At 42.7% G+C, this 21,504-nt stretch overlaps 1 protein-coding gene across 1 annotated transcript in view; it reads right to left on the bottom strand.

The window, feature by feature from the left end:
- The window catches only part of LOC149318728 (outer mitochondrial transmembrane helix translocase), a 32,222-nt gene extending 19,978 nt beyond the window's left edge, over positions 1–12,244 (bottom strand). The window contains exons 1-2 of the mRNA XM_089510355.1: positions 12,049–12,244; positions 2,951–3,126 (exon numbers count right to left, since the gene is read on the bottom strand). Coding sequence (XP_089366481.1) covers positions 2,951–3,112 — 162 coding nt within the window. The 5' untranslated portion in view covers positions 3,113–3,126; positions 12,049–12,244. The remainder of the gene's footprint in view (positions 1–2,950; positions 3,127–12,048) is intronic.
- Positions 12,245–21,504: the final 9,260 nt, after the last annotated feature.

Here is a 21,504-nt window from a genome sequence, read left to right as displayed (position 1 = left end):
ACATTTTTCAACGCTGTCAAACAGACCTCTGTCAATACTCGCCTATGCAGACAATATAGTACTCATGTCACTTATGAGAATAGGACTGAACAGACTTTTGAGATCCCTGGCAAACCACTGTACCAACATCAGATTAAAAATTAACTATAATAAAACCAAAGTTATGTTTTTTTTCTAAAAGTCATTATAGTACAAGTGGACTCTAGACAATAACCATATAGAGCAAGTGTCTTTCTATAAATACCTAGGTATTACATTTCATGATAAGGGAACTCCCAAACTACACCAAAAGACTGTGGTATTGAATACTCAAAGAAGCATTAAGGCTTTATGTTCTTTCTTTTATAATAAGGGAGGTCAGTACATCCCAGCAGCTATCCAGGTCTTTGTTGCCAAGATTTTAGCACAACTACTACAGTGGAGCCTTGTTATACGCTGGGGTTTGGTTCCAAGATCCTCTGTGTATAACAAAATCCGTGTATGCTCAAGTCCCATTACATATAATGACATAGCAAAATGGTGTCCCTTATAAAAAATGGAAAATCAAGGTTTGATAATTGAAATTTATACTTTTTTTTAACATTTTTAAACTGTGTATGCTTGAATCCGTGTATAAAAAATCCGTGTATAAGAAGGACCGACTGTATATGGTCCTGAGGTTTGTACTTTCAGTAGTTTTGCTCCTTTTGAGATTGTTCAAACAAAATTTTAAAGAATGATTCTAGGCATTCCAAATTGTGTCCCCAATGCTACCCTTGGTTTAGAAGCTGGTTTATTATCTATTGAGACACGCATATGGATCTGTAAATTCAACCAATGGCTAAAAATGTTTTTTGTCCCAGTTGGCCTAGCCCTGTTAATTCTAACAGATCCTTTTATTTCTTCTTGGAAGAAATCCCTGACTCTGAAACTTTCCTTCTTTGACATGAATATCCTTGCTAGGCTATGACAAGGCAAAATCTGTCATCTCCCAGCGAATTAGGGACATCAATTATCAAATTCATAAAAGTCAGTCAGCCCTGTATTCTATTGGGGAATCTGGAAGGCCTGGTAAGCATGCTAGATATTTTGTGTATTTGAATATCCCAAAGTTCAAGAGGGCCTTCATGTTAACAAGATTCAACACCCTTCCTTCTTCCATTCTGGAGGGCAGATTCAAAAAGATTCCCTACCATAGTTGATATTGCCCTTGTGGTTCAGAGGAAATTGAAACAATCAGTCATGCTTTCTTTAGTTGCTCCTTATATACAGAATTACATGCTACTCATATAACCCCAATTATTCATCACCTACCTGTTGACTACTTTCTTGCAGACTGCATTGAATATATAACTTTTATAGCTGCTAATTTTTTTGCAGCTGCTATCACCTGTCATAATTTTTTTAAAAAACAGATGCAGTAATCTTTATTGACATTTTATGGCCAAACTGCTGTAAATAACCCATAAGATTTTTGTCTTATCATTTAAATTCATACCATATAACTTTGTATAATCAGACTGATTATGTTAATAAGAATTTGTATAATTTTTTATATTTTTAAAAATTTTCTAACATAAAGGGTTATCAAAATTACATGTTCCTGAAACGATCTCCCAAGAGACAGACATGTCGACAGCGATTAGTTAAATGTCTATGCTAAATTTATATTTTAGAATACTAGCGGCTTTTCTTACAGTAAATATATATAGCCTATATCCTGAGGTCGAATGTTGTAACCACATTTTACTTATGTTGTGTACACATGAGCATATTTTCTTTGAATTTCCAGAAAACCTTTTACTGCTTTGTGCTGGCTGTGTGCCGTAATAAATGTTGATGGTTGATGGCAATATTTATATGTTCCATTTCTTGTTTTACTATGTCTAGCTTCCTGATTCATGGTTGTCACACTCCATGTTCTTATAATGTGCCATGCAACTTCAGATTTTCTGTTCACCTCTGAGCATGTCAACAGCTGAATATCTTCAGTGTGAGTCCTGTTGCATCATTAGCCACAACACTACTCACAGGTGTCCTTTGTTGTGTCCCAGTAGCTTGTTGTGCCATCTGAGCTGGGAGTGTCATTTCTGCCATGATCTTGTTTCATTTTGGACTGTCTCACTATAGTTTTTTGTGGTAAAAGACTTTCAAGGGGGGTTTAATAGTACTGCCTACTTCCAAGCAGTACCAACAAAGGTTAGATATGCTACTGCTGTTGTCTCTGAGAGATCCTCTGCCAGTGTCACCCTCCACTACTTCTGCTGCTCAATAGGTGTTTGACACATTTAGCCTAACTCCTCAGCAAAAGCTTGTGATTTGTGAGACTTTAGCAGCAACACTGCAACAGTCAGCATACCCTCTTGCCTCACAGGAGCATGCAGCCACACCACCACAGAAAGGCAGTGCCATGGCAGGAAAACCATAACAAAGCATTAATTTACAATTCATTAGACTTATCAAACATCTTGAAGGGGAGAGAGACCAGGGCTGGCCTGGAAAGAAAAAGAGCCTTCCTTCCGATCACCATCTTGAGGGGGAGAGAGGCCTGTTATGTTTTATTTTGACTTTGGATATTGTATTGTACTTCCTGTTGTACACCGCTTTGATCTAATTTGGAAAAGCGGTATATAAATAAACATCATTATTATTATTATTATTATTATTATTATTATTATTGTTATTATCATCATCTTCTTTAGAGGTTTCATGCTGCTGAACATGTTCTTAGCAGAGTGTAATTTTGGGTAAAATGATTCATTTCAGTTTTATATGGCCCAGACACCTAGAAATATATGTCAGTGACCATGACAGTAATGGTAACAGTGATAACAAAACTTACAATAAATATCTGTACAGCTTGCTTTTCAGTTCTGGAGTTCATAGCTGACAAGGCTTTAATTGGCTTTTCTGTTCCTAAATGACACTATGAATAGGTTTGACATTCATGATCAAACATTTTATTACCTACCTGTTTTTGAGCTTCTACCTTTTGCTTTCTTGTTGGATCAATTGCATCAACCATCCATTTAATGGTAAAATAGGTCACAGCACCAAATATTGTTAACCGGAAAATTAAACCAACAACTTCATTCCGACTTAGGGGACGTGAAAAGGCTTCAGCATGTACCATTTTGCTTGTTTCACCTACATCAAAACATAATAGGAGAAAGATTACAATGTGTGTTCATAGAAAAGCATGGAAGAAGTTTCCATAATCAACTCTTAATTATATCTTACTAGCTTGTTACTAATGGATAGACAAAAATGAGTTGCCTTTTTCTTCTCCTGTGTCTAGAAATAAGAGAAAGCATTTCAGAAATATTTTAACTGGTAAATCACATAATGTGTTCAGTATATTTGTTTTTACTCCTGCTTGCTAGCAATCAACAGCAGTAGTCTGAAGCATTTTCCTCACCTTCTGATATACTGACCACATGCCAGAATGTCAGCAAGTCCTGGAACTTTGGGCCTAGTAGGTGACAAGTAAAACTACTGTGTCCTGGCTAGTGGAGAAAACTGCAACCTTGTCAGACACCATCTGGATGAACAGACCTTGATGTGTGACAATGCAGCTTTCATCTAAAATCTTCCATCTCATTGCTCAGCCCTTCTTAATCATTCAGACATAACATCTTGTAGGAATCAAACAGTCCCAGCCATACAGAATGCTTGGTAATGCAAAAAACAAAAATTTACTACGTCCCTAACAGGAGAGACAGAATGACAAATCTGTGCAACCTAGATGCAGATAAGCCCAGTCCCTTAACAAAGAAAGAAAAGGGGCACTGGCAGAATGAAGACCAAGAGAAACAAGGTAGCTTGTCTGGAAAAACCCTTATAGTGAGGACTGCTCTCACTCTATTTACAATTCCCATACTGACTATACCCCGGCATATATCTTCAGCTAAAAGTCACCAGTGCATTCATGCCCTTGGCAGAGTCTACTTGGAATAGGAAAGAGTGACAGGTTAGAGGCACCAAGTTATCAACTTGGTATATAAGTCAAATGGATTGCTTGCCCTATGAATGTATCAAATCTTGTACTTTTTACAAATATTTACTGTTTAGAATAATTTATCTATTGCCAGTGTGCCTCATACCCTGCTCTTGGGTCTTCCCACCTGCCAAATGACCAAGACAATAAGAAGGGTAACTGTGCATTCTGAAGTAGTGTAAAACACTTACATTAGAGCCTAGGTCGTGCCAAAACTTAATTCTTCTCGTTAAGTCAATCTAAGATGCTGTGTTCATTTTTTTTAAAGCCAAAATATTTTAATCTTCTGCCTAGAAACATGCATTCCCCCCCCCCCCCCCGTTTCAACTGTTGCTTCGTTTACATAAGCAGAACTTCTAATACTAAAAATAGCTGTGTCCATGGAATAATGCTAAAGTCCACACCAAGGATATCAGGAGGACAAAAGGACATGGACAGATCACATCTGTAATCTGTTCTTTTAAAAAAAATAATTGTTAACATTACCCATTTCCCTTATTTCTAAACGTTTCTTCATAATATCATGGAAAAAATGATACTGACACATGTTGCTTAAAAGCCAAGAGAGAAATAATAAAATGTGTACATTAAAACTGAGGCCACTTTACATATAACTTTGCTTATCGTATGTCATTACAGTAGCTTAAAGTGCATTTAATTAAAAGAATCTTACTGAACTCAAAAAGGAGCTAAAAAAAAGGACACTTTCATACAATAACCTTATCAAATCTGTGCCCAACAGACCATAAGGGGTATACCAGTGTGAACTGGTCACCTGCCAGGTAAGAGGATTATCAAGCATCTGACCACTTGGCTTACCACATACAATGATGGGTTTTCTTGCGGGGAAATAATCTAGACAACAGCTTTCAATTCCATCTACATGTCATAGCCTGCCACTGTGTGATCAAGTCGCTATTCTTGTGGCCTCCTTGGGCTTGCAAAAATTGGATTCACTCAGCAGGCCTCATGAAGTCATTGCTAGCTTCCTTCAACAAGCCTGATAATTTGATTTACCAAGATCACAAAAGGTTCTGCTATACATTCCCTAGCTGCTTTATATGTTTTTGCATTACTACAACTACCACTATTATGTTTATTTATATCCCATCTTTTTGCCAGTTTGGGACTCAGATCATTATACAATGGTTAAAAGAAATATAATTAAAAATTCAAAGCACAAAAAGCTGCTACCAAAAAAATTAAATAAACAAGCCATTAAACAACAACAGCAATAAATACAGGTCTAGTACATTTATAAGGCTTGTTCCCTGTAAAAAAACAACAACCAAATTCTCAAAGACCTGCCAGATTAAAAAAGGCCTGCAGAAAGCTATTAAGATAGTAAGGAGGGTGCCAGCCCAGCCTCTTTGGAAAGGGAGTTCCAGAGCCTGGAAGCAGTGACTGAGAAGGCTCTCTCCTGTGTTCCTACCAAAAGTACATGCAAAAATGATGGGAGAGAGAAGGGCCTCCCAAAAGCTCTCAAAACATAAGGAGTTTCATATGGGAGAATATAGAGTATATACTCGACTATAAGTCAACCTCATATATAAGTCAAGGGCAAATTTTGGGGCCAAAATTATGGATTTTGATATAACTTGTGAATAAGTCGAGGATAAAACTTAAGGGCATGCAACAAAGGATGTAAAAGATGAAGTTTACTGTCTTCATATAGAAATGCTTTATTCAGATCCTTCTAAGCCCAATTCCTCTTGGCACTCTTTTGAGGTAGGGTTGCCATATCCCGCCGGGAGGCGGGACAATCCCGGTTTGGGCGGTGCTGTCCCGGTCCCGGCCCGGTTTGGCGCCCAAACCGGGACGGCCCCGCCCACCGCGGCCACCTCAGGCCCCGCGGCGGCTCCAAGGCCTTGCTGAGGCCTGGGAAGGCTCTCCGCGGTTGGAGCTCCAGCCGCGGAGACGCTCCCTCCCGGGCCCCAGCGAGGCCTTCGAGGCAGCTCCGCGGTCGGAGCTCCGGCCGTGGGGTCCTCAAGGCCTCCACGAGGCCAGGGAGGAGGAGGAGGCCGCTTCCCACCGCGGCGATCGCCGCGATGAGGGGCGGCCCCCGCCTCCTTCCCGGCCTGGGAGCCGGCCTAGGCTCCCTCCCAGGCCAAGAGGAGGAGGAGGAAACCTGGCACCTCGGCGATCGCCGCGATGCCAGGCTTCCCCCCGCCCTTCTCAGCCTGGGAGCCGGCCTAGGAGCCCTCCCAGGGCGGGAGGAGGAGGAGGAAGCCTGGCACCGCGGCGATCGCCGCGATGCCAGGCTTCCCCCCGCCCTTCTCGGCCTGGGAGCCGGCCTAGGAGCCCTCCCAGGGCGGGAGGAGGAGGAGGAAGCCTGGCACCGCGGCAATCGCCGCGATGCCAGGCTTCCCCCCGCCCTTCTCGGCCTGGGAGCCGGCCTAGGAGCCCTCCCAGGGCGGGAGGAGGAGGAGGAAGCCTGGCACCGCGGCTTCCCCCCGCCCTTCTCGGCCTGGGAGCCGGCCTAGGAGCCCTCCCAGGCCGGGAGGAGGAGGAGGAAGCCTGGCACCGCGGCGATCGCCGCGATGCCAGGCTTCCCCCCGCCCTTCTCGGCCTGGGAGCCGGCCTAGGAGCCCTCCCAGGCCGGGAGGAGGAGGAGGAAGCCTGGCACCGCGGCGATCGCCGCGATGCCAGGCTTCCCCCCGCCCTTCTCGGCCTGGGAGCCGGCCTAGGAGCCCTCCCAGGGCGGGAGGAGGAGGAGGAAGCCTGGCCTTCTCGGCCTGGGAGCCGGCCTAGGAGCCCTCCCAGGGCGGGAGGAGGAGGAGGAAGCCTGGCACCGCGGCGATCGCCGCGGTGCCAGGCTTCCCCCCGCCCTTCTCGGCCTGGGAGCCGGCCTAGGAGCCCTCCCAGGGCGGGAGGAGGAGGAGGAAGCCTGGCACTGCGGCGATCGCCGCGATGCCAGGCTTCCCCCCGCCCTTCTCGGCCTGGGAGCTGGCCTAGGAGCCCTCCCAGGCCGGGAGGAGGAGGAGGAAGCCTGGCACCGCGGCAATCGCCGCGATGCCAGGCTTCCCCCCGCCCTTCTCGGCCTGGGAGCCGGCCTAGGAGCCCTCCCAGGGCGGGAGGAGGAGGAGGAAGCCTGGCACCGCGGCGATCGCCGCGATGCCAGGCTTCCCCCCGCCAAGCTTCCCCGCGCCCCTTCCCGGCCTGGGAGGCGGCCTAGGCGTCCTCCGAAGCCGGGAGGAGGAAGAGGCCACTGGAACCGCGGCGCGATTCCAAGCGGCCCCTGTTCCTCCTCCCGGCTTGGGAGAGAGCCTAGGCGTCCTCCGAAGCCGGGAGGAGGAGGACAGGGTTTGAAAATGTAGGACTTTTTTTTTAATTTCCTAGCCAGGAAATTAAAAAAAAAAGTCCTACATTTTCAAACCTGGTCCTACATTTGTCCCGGTTTGGAGGTCCTCCATGATGGCAACCCTATTTTGAGGTGAAGCACCAAAGAGGTGCCACCACTGCCATTTTCCTACCCAAGCATTCAAAAAGGCCAAAAGCAGCAGCATGGTGGAAAGAGTTTAGGGGGTTGGCACTTCTTTTGGGTGCTTCCAGGATGAGGTAAACTCGTATCTTTTGTCACTCTACTCAGAGAATCAGAAGAGCTAAAATACACGATTTACACTGACCCAGGATTAAGTCAGCCCAGCTTTTTGGGGTCAATTTTTGGACAAAAATTTCTAGACTTACACATGAGTTTATACAGTAGTCCTTTAAATAACCTGGATCTGAGCCATAAGAGAGTGCCTCTAAGTCCCATCTCAGTAAAGCGATCCAGAAGAATATCATGGTCAACTTGACTTTTAAAAGGGAGGATCATGGTATCATTAATCTGTGACAGTTGATTAAAAAATTATCTTGTCATGGCATCAGCTCATAGAAAGGTGGCAGAGAGTGTGTGTGCGTGTGCCTTCAAGTCACCTGTCAAATTATGTATTCACAACTAATAGGAAGAGCTGCATGTAACACCAACCAGGCAACCACTTGAAGTTCCAGAAGATCAGGGAGAGAAGTTATTATCACTGCATGCATTCAAGTCATTTCTGAATTATGGCAATCCTAAAATGAACTTATTATTATTATTATTATTACTTATTTCCCACCTTTCTTCCAATATAGGGACTCAAGGTGGCCAACAATAAATTTAAAAACAATAAAAAACATGAACAAGTGTAAAAATAAAAATGTAAAAACAATTGCACAACTGAAAAAGTTTAAACAATGATCAACTGACAGTCTATCACGGGGTTTCCTTGGCAAGATTTGTTCAATAAAGATTTGCCTTTGCTTTCCTCTGATGCTGAGATAGTGTGACTCCAGTGGGCTCCATGACCAAGTAGGGATCATAGTCCTGGTCTCCAGAGTCCTAGTCCGAAATGCAAACCACTACTCCACACTGGCTTTCCATCTGAACAAAAATACACAATACTTTTCAGATGTGAATATCTTCTATCTACCACACATAAGTTTTCTAAAAAGTGAGGCCATCAGGTTCCCTGTTCAGAACCACCTGTTCAATAATTGTTTCAGCTGTATCCATGACTGGTAATTTGCTCGCACAGAATTAATATTTAAAAGCTTTCTTATACCACTGTAATATAGCTTTCTTTGCTGTGGCACCATTCTAGGCATAGGTGCAACCTAAGCTTGGTTAGTTAGTTGGACAATACAGAGGAGCCCTGAAAAATATAACTAGAAAGAATGGATGTATGGTAGAGTGGAAAGGACAGAAAAGCTGCGTAAGTGTGATATAGTAGATCCTGTGGTAAATATCAAAGTTTTGCAGATGTATAAAAATGAGACATAATGAGGCTGCAGAGAAACTGAAGACCTGTGAAATGACAGGAATACAATCATAGGGCTTGGTGCAAATCCATGCCTCCCAGCATTTTACAGATCCTCACATCTTCCTCCAGCCACTTCTCTCTCCAACTTCACAAATACAGGGCAGGTATGTAGCTCAAAGTTTTGGGTTTTGGAGTATTTCAGAATTCTGGATGAGGAATACTCAACCTGTATAAAAGCACACAAACACAGTATAGTACATGATATGATTCCCAATATTGTACATACAAAACTGCAGATTGGTTTCCCTTGAGTGATTTACACTGTTCATTATCTTCATCCTTGTCTCACTTTCACTTACTGTATTAGACCTACAATCTTCTTGCCAAACAGTCCTGAAAGAATCCAGACCTTCATCTCTATCTCCCAGCTAAAGCTCTCATCTTGACTAGCTACCATTTTCTTCTCTCTGGTCTTCCTTTGTTACCCCCTACAAGGTAACTTACACCTTTTATTTCTCAAGCAATTCAAAACCTCAACTGCCTATATTGTTTCTCATCCCTTTCTGCGTTCTACAGACTCCTTAAAAGTGTTCTCCAAAGCCTTCATCCAAACTTATCCTAACCTTGTTCATCCTCTCCACCTTGCATAAAACCACAGGGCACAAGTTATCACACTACAGCATGATATATTCCCTTTTCACAATGTTTTACCTGGGTCCTATGTGGCTATATGACTATTCATTTCTCCTTTATTATCATCTGGCAGCAGCCATTCCATAAAATGGCAGGAGAAATGAGAAGTAGGGCCTTTGTGGGTCTACTGAAAAAGTAGCTGTATTTCAATCCTCTTTTCCCAGAACTGTTTTTCTCCTATAGATTATAAGAGATACTATTTAACTTCAAGAATACCTGAATTTGCTTATTTTCTTGTTTCTCTGCAATCTCTCCTCTCTTTTGTGGTGTGTATGTCTGGCATTCTATGCCTGCAGGATTAAGAGGTGTTTTTTTACCATCCTTATGTAATGTACTCTGGGAGCTTTTTGATTAAACAGCACTGTTACAATATATTTTTAAAAATAACTCTCTGGAAAAGATATGCCAAGTGAGACACACTGCCCACATCCTCCAAATAAAACAGTTAGTGCATACTTCATATCCAATAACAGTATACATTATTCATTACAATGTAGACAATGTATGGTATTATTGGATATGAAATGTGCACTGCATGTTTGAGCCAGTATGGTGTAGTGATCTGAGCATTGGACTATGACTAGAGATAAACAAATCTGGCCAAGAAAATCCCTGCTCAGTCGTGGAAACCCACTGTCGCATACTCTCAGCCACAGAAAAACCTGTGATAGATTCACCTTAGGATTGTCCTAAACTGGAAACAAGTTGAAGGCAAAAAACAACCTTCACAACATGTTCAAATGCTTACTGGATAACCTAACTTACAGAAGTGTTGTAAGACTGCATAGCTGATGACAACTAATGATAATAGAGAAGGATGTGGGAAGATATGGCATTTTAATTCAATGTCTAACAGATAAGATTTGAAGTTTAAGCACTACTCCAGAGTGCAAGATTCAAATCTCTGCTCAGCCATGGAAGCACATTAGGTGACCTTGGGTGAGAGTCACACACTCTCAGCCTCAGAAAAACCCATGATAGGGGTTGCCCTAAGTCAGAAACAATTTGAAGGCACACAACAACAATAATATGTTCAAGTGCTTCCTGGAAAACTTAGTGTGGTAAGACCCAGTGGTTACCAAACTTTGGTCCTTTACTCCAAGAAGTCCCAGCCAGCATGACCAATAGTCAGGAATTTTGGGAGCTGAAGTCCAAAACACCTGGAAGGTCAGAGTTTGGAACCACTGCAAGACAACTAGTGCTAATTTTAAAAATGTAATTAATAATACTTTTACCAGCCGGTGACGGGGAGGGGCAGTGGTCCCCAAACTGTGCCCTTTAAGGGATTTTGGACTTCAGCTCCCAGAATCCCAGACTATTGGACAACATGGCTGAGGCTTCTGGGAGTTGAAGTCCAAAAATCTCTTAAAGGGCATGGTTGGGGACCACTGAGGAGGAGAAGATATGGCATTTTAATTCAATGTGTAATAGATACAATTTGAGGCTTGAGTGTTGGACTATGACTCTGGAGTCCAGGATTCAAAGCCCTGGTCAGCCATGGAAACCCACTGGGTGACTTTGGGCAAGTCACACCATCTCAGCCTCAGAGAACAACAATATCAAACCCCCTCTGAATAAATTTGCCAAGGAAACGCTTGTGATAGGTTCGCCTCAGCACAGCCACAAGTTGGAAAAACCTTGAAGCAACTCTCTCTATATTTATCTGAGAGCCAGTGTGGTGCAGTGGCTTGAGCTTTGGACTATAACATGGAGTCCAGATTTAAATCCCTGCTCAGCCTTGGAAACCCACTGGTTGACACACTCTCAGCTGCAGAAAAAACACTGACAGTTCACCTTGGAGTCAGCCTACGTCAGAAACAACCTCCAGGCACACAACAACCACCACAACATGCTCAAGTGCTTCCTGGGAAACCTACCTTACAGGAGTGTTGTGAGACTGCACAACTGAAGACAAATAATGCTCTTTTTCTTTTTAAAGCTATTAATAGTACTTTGTAATGTGTTGTTTCCTGCCTTGACCCCTGAGAAGAGGCAGGAAAGAAATCAAATTTATCATTATTATTATTATTATTATTATTATTAAGTGGAGTATTACCACATTACTGCACACACTGCCCTCTTATAGTGCTGCTATTCCACTCTGACTGCTCCTGTTGCATTCTGGGATTTGTAGTCCAGTGAGGCCTAAGAGCTCTCTGGCTGAGAATTCTAGATGCCCCCTCCTTAAACTACAAACCCCAGAATGCAACAGGAGGCAGACAGAGCAGTCAAAGTGAAATAGCAGCACTGTGAGAGTGCAATGCAGCAATATGGTCAGTGTCTGAGATGTTTATATGATTAAACATCACCACTGTCTAAGGAGGTTACCACACTCTGATATAGCGCTGCTATTTCACTTTGAGTGTTCTGGCTGCCTCCTCCTGTTGCATTCTGGGATTTGTAGTGCAGTGAGACCTAAGAGGCTGGGGATTCTAAATGCCCTCTCCATAAACTACAAATCCCAGAATGCAACGGGAGGAGGCAGCTAGAGTAGTCAACGTGGAATAACAGCATTATTAAAAAGTGTAGTGCAGTAATCTAGTTGTTATTATTATCCTGGCATCAGTGCGGATGCAGCCAAAGAGACTCACTCACCTTCTTCTTCTTCTCCCTGCTCTCTTCACAAAATGGTGGTATTGGAAGAGGCAGAGGAGAGCGCCCTGGTTTCGAGTTCCCCAGCCGGCGGCAAGGCGAAAGCGAAAGGACCTTCCCTCGCTGGCTGTGACCTTTCCAGCCCTGCCTCCTTGGTTCCCCGCTCTTCCTCTTCCTCCTCTGGGCCTGAGAGGCGAGGGAAGGGGGGAACCGGAAACGCACCCGGACGGACGACAAAGGCGACGGGCCTCCCTTGGCCTCGCCTGCTGCTGCGCTACCCGGGCAGGTCCGTCGCCGAAATCCCTCCCCTCAGCCCCCGTCGCCAAGGTTCCGCTTGGCCCCATCTCCTCCCTGGCAATTCTGTGGGAGAACCATGAATACAGTACTACAACAGCCGTCCCCCCACCAAACTGTTGCCCTTTAAGAGATTGTGGACTTCAGCTCCCAGAAGCCTCAGCCATGTTGACCAATATTCTGGGATTCTGGGAAATGAAGTCCAAAATTTCCCTTAAAGAGCAGCACAGTTTGGGGACCGCTGCAGTAGAACCATAGTAAGAGACCCAAGGGCCATCCAGTCCAAACCTATCCTTCCCTGCAGGAAGTACGCAGTCAAAGCATCCCCGACAGATAGCCGTTGTGGTGGTGGTTGTGTGGTTAAAAGGAGCCCTGGTGGCGCAGTGGTTAAATGTCAATACGGCAGCCACTCACTCACATGGGTTGTGAGTTCAATCCCAGTCAGGGGCTCCAAGGTCCACTCAGCCTTGCATCCTTCTGAGGTGGCTAAAATGAGTACCCAGCTTGTTGGGGCAATTAGCTTATTATTACACATTGTAAACCACTTAGGGAGTGCTTAAGTACACTGCTAAGAGATGTAGAAATATACTTGCTATTGTGATATTGTGTGCATTCAAGGCGTTCCCAACTTAGGGCCACTCTGAGGCAAGCCTATCCTGAGGTCCATCCTGCCCTCCGGGGAGAAAGGACACATACAAACCAAATCAATCAATCAATAACATGTTTTCCTGTGGCTGAGAGAATGTGACTCGATCCCCTGGGAGAAAGGTGGCATACAAATGAAATCAATCAAACAATAAATAAATAACATTTTTCCTGCAGCTGAGAGAGTGTGACTGAGAAAGGCCATATACAAAGCAAATCGATCAGTAACATTTTTCCTGCAGCTGAGAGAGTGTGATTCAGTATGATTCCGCCCCCCAGAGAAAGGCTGCATACAAACTAAATCAATCAATCAATCAATAACATTTTTTTCTGCAGCTGAGAAAGCATGACTTGACTCCCTGGGAGAAAAGCAACATACGAGCTAAATATATAAATAACATTTTTCTGTGGCTGAGAGAGTGTGACTCAGCATGGTTCCCCCCCCACCCCCCGAGAGAAGAAAAGCTACATACAAACTAAACAAATAAGTAACATTTTTCCTGTGGCTGAGAGAGTGTGATTCAGCATGGGTTCCCCCTGGGAGAAAGGCAGCATACTAAATAAATAAATAAATAAATAAATAAATAATATTTTCCTATGGCTGCGAGAGTGTGACTCATCCCCCTGGGAGAAAAGTGGCATACAAAATAAATAAATAACATTTACCTTCATCTGAGAGTGTGACTCGGCATCCCCCCCCCCGAGAAAAGTGGCATACAAACAAAATAAACCAATGAATAAATAACATTTTTTGTATTGCTGAGAGTATGACTCAGGCGGGGTCGCCCCTGGGAGAAAGGCAGCATACAAAATAATACTATTTTCCTACAGCTTAGAGAGTGTGACTCAGCATGATTCCCACCCCCTAAGAGAAAGGTGGTGTACAAATTAAATAAATAAATAACAGTTTTTCCTGCAGCTGAGATAGTGTGTCTCAGCATGGGTTCCTCCCCTGGGAGAACCCTGGTCTCCAGAGTGGCAGTCCAATGCTGAAAAGACTGTGCCATGCTGGCTCTGAAGCACTTGAACATTTGTTGTTAAGTCATTTCAGACTTATGGCAACCCTGAGACAAAGCTATCATGAGGTTTTCTTGGCCTGATTTGTTCAGATGTGGTTTGCCATTGCCTTCCTCTGAGGCTGAGAGCATGTGACTTGCCCAAGGTCACCCAGTGGGTTTAATAGCAATGCAGGCGATGTTGGTCTGTAATCCCCATCATTCAGCCCTGCCCTAGTAAACACATTCCCATTAATGAATCTGCTGCCCTGAGCCTAGCCATGAATGGCAGACTGCTGCCACACTACAGAATTAATGAAGTTTGACCTTAATGAATTAATGCTTCGACTGCCATGGCTCCATCCTGTGGGATCCTGGAATTCGTCGTTTGTTGTGGCACCTGGACACGCTGACAGACAACGTTAAACAGCTCATAAAACTACAAAACCCAGGATCCTCTAATATGCAACCATGGCAGTTAAAGAAGTGACAAACTGCTTCATTTCTGCAGTACAGAGGCAGTCTACAATCTACACATATGAGTTTATCACACTGGGGCTAATTTCGGCATTAAAGAGAGATTAAAGTGTATTTAAAACATCCTGAAATAAAGCAAAAATAGCAAGTAATTGCATGAATGATTGTCACACGCAATTGCTCAAATAAAGTGGAAATGCATTGTTGCTGAAATAGACAAGGAATACTCAGAGGTGTTTTTGCCAGTTTCTTCCTCTGAAATAGAGCCTACAGCACCTGCTAGATGTCAGTGGCCTCCTATCCAAGAACTACTAACCAGAGCTGACCCTGCTTAGCTACCAAGATCAGATGGGATCTAGTGCTTTTGAGGTATTTAGGCCCTTTTGGACCTGGAAATTCCAGAAGAGTTCACAATGTGTGATAATTAGCTCTAAAATTAATCCTATACATGTGTTTCATATACTTAAGGGATGCATAACACAGTAACTGGATATTTACTAGTATGCAAAGGGATACTGAAGCACCTGTAACACCAACTGAAAGAAAGCAGCTGGTAGCATGAGCTTTTGTAGATTTCAGCCTACTTCCTCAGATGCATTAATCTCAAAGGTGCTACTACAGGATCTCTTTGTGAACTGATGTATTAGACGAACATGGATGTGTCTTTGAAGTCTACCACCATGGGCATGTACTAGTTACATAAGGAAGGCTGTAGCTAATAATGCAGCCTTCAAACTCCTGTTTCTCTAGCAGGGCGTGCAAGGTGAGCTCATAGTGTAGGGACAGTTAATGTTTCCATCCTTAGAAAATGTCTGGGAAATTGTTTCTTTGTTAGGGTGAAGTGAGCTGCTTTGCCTGGGAAAGTTTCAGTACATTGCATTACAGGACAGGAAGAAAGGATATTTAAAGATTGGGAAAAATCAGATTCTTTGGCTCTGTGTTTGTGTGAGAGAGAAAATTCGGCTATACTCCAGCCCAGGAAACTGGTGTGTTGGAGGTGGAATCTAGTTCTTTGCAGGAACTCTGGTGAGAGGCACTGTTACAAAGCACAGCTTGGATCACCTAAGGAACATGAGCTAACTTTGCCTTTGTCTTGGGTTTTATTGCTACATCTTGCTTAATATTTCCATGTAGTCAATAAACCATTGTTTTGATACTCCTGTGGTTTGGTTTCATTTGGACAGACTCTCAAGCCTTAATTGTCGCAGGAACTGAGTGGATCAGGGCCCTGGAATTGTTACAGCACCTTTCATGATATCTGAAGGCTTTTTTCTTTTCATTTCAAGGGCATTTACAGCCGATTCCAAAAGAACGGCATGTGGAGAGCTAGCAGGGACAACAATATGCCTGGTTGGGCCTCTCCCTAAATTAAGCAACATATATTATAGTTGCTCTGCACTGTCAAGTACTGGTATCTCAGCCTTCCAGAAGCCAGGGCCCTCAGAGAGTCCAGAAGAGAATTTGTCTCCCAAATAGCAACCCCACAAAACCTGTTTTTTAAGCTGTATGCACGTCTCCTTCCAACACGGCTGAGTAGTGATGTTATATCCAGTAGTTCTCTTTCTGTACTCATAGCAAACTCCCTCATGCAATGTGCCCAGTTACAGGACATGTCTGGACATGTCATCACTCACTATTAACCCCCTTCATTCTCTGGCAACTCAGAAAAGTCCATATTCAGGGAACTGCACAACTTAAAAAGTAGGTTTTGGAGGGACATGTGGTCATTGCAGTGGCACAACTGAAAAAGTGAATTGCAGAGTCACAGTTATGACAATATAGCTGCCAAACAGGATGCCAGCCATTGCATCTATTACAGTTTTTGGGCAGAACATCTCCTGTCTCTAGGTTGTATTTCACACCCTAAGAGTTATGGTGTACCCAGATTGAATGAAGTTACAAACATTAGGTATTCTGATTAGACTGTGTGAGCATTTCCCAATATTTCTCATAATTAGGATCGTTACAATACAAAAAGAAAATAAAATGTGCAGGATTTCTTAGGCAGTAGAGTTCCAAAATGTGTGCTTCATACTGAGATGTGAATAATACATAGCAATCACATGCACATGTTAATAATTTTTCTATGGCTATTCATGGATATCTAACTTTGTAGTGTTTGGAGCACACGGATAAAAAATGGTGGTGGGTCTGGGTCCAGTTTTCTGCTCCTGGGGCTCTCCAGGGCCACATGAACTGCCAAACACCCAACCAAGGCATTTAGCACACGGGGCTAATTTCGGCATTAGAGATTAAAGCGCATTTAAAGCATTCCGCAAATAAAGCAAAAACGGCGAGTAATTGCGCAAATGATTATCACATACAATTGTGCAAATAAAGTGATACTGGAAATGCACTGTTGCTGAAATCCCGAAAGTAAAAAGATATGTGTTAACGCTTCTTTGTGACCACTTTAATGGTGGGTTTTGCGTGATGTGTGAAATCGTTTCGCTTAATTACGCAATTTTAATGGGATATCCATGGGATAAACTCCCAATCTTCTTTGTGTCATAAACTCCATAGGGAAAGATCGTGAAAAACCAACAGAATAACATACTGTAGAGGGAAATATTTGCATTGTACTTCCATAGCATGGTCCTGAATCTCACTGTCAAAAACTATCTCCAAACTGTGCTGGAAAATGTTATCCTTATAATCTTAATGTTGGGAATTTGAGCTGCTGTTAGCAAACTGCATAAGATGGAATATATACATTTATAAATAAGTGCCATAGTGACCGGGTTTCTACAATAAAAAATTGTAGTTCTTCTTGACCATAAATGACATTTGTTAGGTCTAATTAGTATAGAGTAAGCCTGTTGTTTCAGTGGATCTACTCTCTTTGAGACTAAAATCCTATTTAAGCTAAAAAAAAAAAGGAGTATTCAAGTATTTGTTGCCTTACCTAAACAATTCATGCTTTTGTAAGAGGCGCCATCACTTACTGGTAGCTGGTGATATTAGAAAAGCTAGCTAATTGATCCTTTCTTCCACTTTTTTCATCATTTTTCAGCTCTCACCCCATTCTGCTTCTTTATTTGCAAATTTAAATTATGTATGAAGTCACAGTCTTCCTACCAAATCAACTCTGCTACATTTACCAAATGCTACAACCTTTACAAAAAACAAACAAAAAAAATCAGCATGGCCACATAATGGGTGTGTCATCTCTACACACATAATACAGTGGTTTTGTGACTGGCACACACACAATAATGCAGTAGGCATGGGAGCAGCACACAGGCAGAAACATTGCAAGTGGTTAGCATTCATAATATCTTAAAGCTTGATTACCCAAATAGCCATCTGATTTTAGGATCTGCAGTTTACCAATCAAAAAGAATGATGTATTTTTAATATCTTTATGCCTCTCTTCAATATAAAATATTCCCAAGGTGGCTCACCAGTATAAAAATAAAATACAAGATAAAATCACCTACAGGACGAACAAAAACTGAACAGTAATTAAAAGCAGCATAAAATGTGTGTGGGGAGAGGGGAAATGACCATTCATTGTCATTATCTAGAGAGAACCCACTGGCAGTTTTGGGTATATGTAATTTGAAATGACTTTAGACAGCTGAAAAACATTTTAGGGGAGAGGTATCCATAATCATCATGTTAACCGTATGGGAGGGCAGAGCTCATACCTTCTTTTACCTTTCTACCTGGGTCACCTGTTATTTTCCATAAAATACAAAGGTATATAAGCCCTTTTTAAAAGTAGGTTTCAGTACTGAACCCTCTTTTCTGGGAGAAAGCATTACGGAATTCAATGGAACTTGCTTCTAGATAAGAATGTTGTTGTTGTTGTGTGCCTTCAAGTAACTTCTGACTTAAGACAAACCTATCACGGGGTTTTCTTGGCAAGATTTGTTTAGAGGATGGTTGCCTTTGGCTCCCTCTGAGGCTAAAAGTATGTCACTTGCCTAAGGTCACCCAGTAGGCTTCCATGGCTAAGTGGGGATTTGAATCCTGGTCTCCAGAGTCCTAATTCAACACCATGCTGGCTCATTAAATATAGCCAGGTTTTTACTTTTCTAATTAAGTCTGGACAAGACAGTGTAAAACAGATGTGGCCAAAGAATACGCCTCCAGATGCTGTTGGACTACATCTCTCATCAGCTCGAGCAAGCATAGCTAATGCCGAAGAATGCTTGGAGTTGCAGCCCAGCAACATCTGGAGGGCTGAAGTTTTAGCCAGTCTTTTGTAAAGGCCTGTTGGAGACTCTGGGGCTGTACAGACCGGCACTTTGTGCCAGCCTGTACACACACTAGGGTCGAGCGTCCACACGCTTGAAGCCCTTGTTGCAACGCCTGGGCACCATCTTGGCTTGCACCCTTCTACATGGTATGCACCATGATTGTGCACAGCACCTAAATGGCGCTCTGCACAAGTGACGTCATCATGGCAAGTGAGCGTGCCAATGCTGCCCCTTCTGGGATGCAAAAAGAACCTGCCCAGAAACAGGTTTTTGGTCCCTCTGGAGGCGGCAGCGTGTGGTTACCGCAGCCTCCTTCCGGAGCAAAAACAGGGGCGTTGAGCTGCCTGTCTGTAGAGGCCCTCTCTTAATAGTCAAAAGTTGTAATCTTTTGTTAAGAAAAAGACAGAGAAGTGGCTTAAGAAAGCTGGTGCATGGTTAGTGAAGATGACTCATTGTTATCCCTTTACCCCTCCCAGCCATTCACTAGCTGTGAGTAGCAGCAGTTTTTTGGCATCAGACCAAAGACGTAGAGAAGGAAACATTTTGAGGTTTTATAAACTATTTGGTACACAGGGGCTTCTCTCTGTAGATTTGACATGGGGCAATGGTTTCAACTGTCTGTTGAAGTGTTAAGTTAGGCCTCTACTGATGCTAAACCTGTATATTTGTGTATAAATTGAAGTACTACAACCACATAAGCCTCTACTGACCTTCTTTTAAAAAGGGAACTAAAGTTTGGTCTATTTTGCATACTTAGTGGTTTGTTGTTGTTTAAACTGCTCAGAGAAGTGAGAAAGCATGTGAATTATAGCCCCTTTTAGTTGCCCTTTTCACAATTGGTCACATTCGAATTTGTGCAAACCTGGTGCTACAGGATTTACTAATGTGGCTTCATTTCTTCATCCCTGGAAAATATTTTTGGTGATTTTGGTAAAATATTGATTATACATATCAGACTTCATTACAGCCACTAATCTAATATATATACACACACACATATATACATACACCTCTATATTTGGTGGGTGATCTAGTTTATCCCACCATGCTGTTCCAATGAAGGGCTGGATATACATTTTCTCTTGGTATAGAATCAAGTAGAAGTCTTTAAAAAAAATCACAAGTGTGATACATGACATGCTGGGGTCCAGAGGCTGCATCCACACTGCAGGAATATTGCAGTATGACACTGCTTTAACTGCCATGGATCAATGCTATGGAATTCTGGGAACTGTCATATTATATGACATTTAGCCTTCTCTGTCAGAGAGCTCTAACTGTCCAACCAAACTACAATTCCCAGAATTCCATAGCACTGAGCCATAGCAGTTAAAGAGGTGTCAAACTGGATTATTTCTGCAATGCAGGTGCACCTAGGAGTATACAGCTGGAGTGCTGCAATTATGCACAATCTAAGTAAACAACTTAGGATCTCAGATATGAGGGGCCTCTAAACAGTTTTTAAAATTTCAAATTGCAGATAAAGGGTTAAATACATGGCGAAAACAGTTTCTAAAATGAATACAATCATTTTGATATCTCAAAATATACTTCTTGACTACACAGTTCCTTGAATCCTCACTTGGAGGACCAGATGAGAAAAACAGCATTAGTAATGGGGGCATATTCTGGAACACCTTCTTGTAGCTGTATGCACATTATCAGAATGTAAATTAGTTTTTAGGGGATTCAATAAAAATTTATCTTACTACATACCAAGAATTTTCCTGGCTTGGTAGAACTCATCCCTTTCTTGCTAATTCTGTACAACACTGATGCCCCAGTGGAGCTCTGAAACGTCATACTTGTCTAAAACGGTACGTGACAAACTCTTCAGTGCAGCTGTCAGAGAAAAAGGATACATTTTGGAAAACTTGAGAGAAGCTAGTTACTTGAATTTGTTGACTCTATACCTGATGTTTCATATGTTGATCAACTAAATATTATTGTAACCTATGCTTTTCCTAGTGATTGTTTTCCTACTGGTTGTTTTCTAACTTTCCTGAGACCAGAAAAGTACAGTAGTGAAAATACAGCCAATATGATGCTACATTATCTTGAAAATTACTGCAGAGCTGACTAATAAGTACAAATCATAAGGTAGCACAGCCAACATGACAGGAAAGTATAATGGCATGCAGCAAAATTTTGAAGAGAAAAATAAATATGCTTAGTATATTATATGTGCTGGACATTCACTGGATCTTCTTGGCCAAGCTGCAGGTGACTGCTGACTCAGTACAATAAATATTTTTCTGTTGGGCAACAAAAGCAAACTTTCCTCCCTGTTCTCTAAAGTGCTGAGCAGTTTAGAGATCTTTCTTGGTGCCTGATTTCACAGTGCTAGTCTATCTCTGACACTATCTGGGATGTAGTGCATAAGCTGCATCAGCCATATCTGAGGCCTTTGATTCAATGATTTATGCCCTTACTGCCACTAGAAAAGGTGATACAAGGAGAGAAGTTGACATTCCTTGGGGGAAAGGAGAAATTAGAATTTATATTAATAATAATAATAAATAATAAAATTTTTATTTATATGCCGCCCTTCCTCCGATCAGGGCGGCTTACAACACATTAAAATACAACAAATTAAAATACACACTAAATAAAATACACATAGAAACAAACCAACAGTAAAAAAGCCCCATAGCCCAACCTCTTGGCCACGAAAGAGGAGGGAGGCCCACAGGATATTTATTCGGGGAATGCCTGTTGGAACAGGAAGGTTTTAAGGTCCTTCCTAAATTGGGCCAGGGTAGTAGACGAGCGGAGCTCTGTGGGCAGCGCATTCCAAAGGGCTGGGGCAGCTATGGAAAACATCCTCCGAGAAGTGGAGGCTA

The sequence above is a fragment of the Sceloporus occidentalis genome, unplaced genomic scaffold, assembly GCF_023333645.1.
Source record: "Sceloporus occidentalis isolate IW3139 unplaced genomic scaffold, rSceOcc1.0.p SCAF_2, whole genome shotgun sequence".
Lineage (NCBI taxonomy): Eukaryota > Metazoa > Chordata > Lepidosauria > Squamata > Phrynosomatidae > Sceloporus > Sceloporus occidentalis.
Note: the sequence above shows the minus strand (reverse complement) of the source record. Positions and strands in the feature narration are given on the sequence as shown.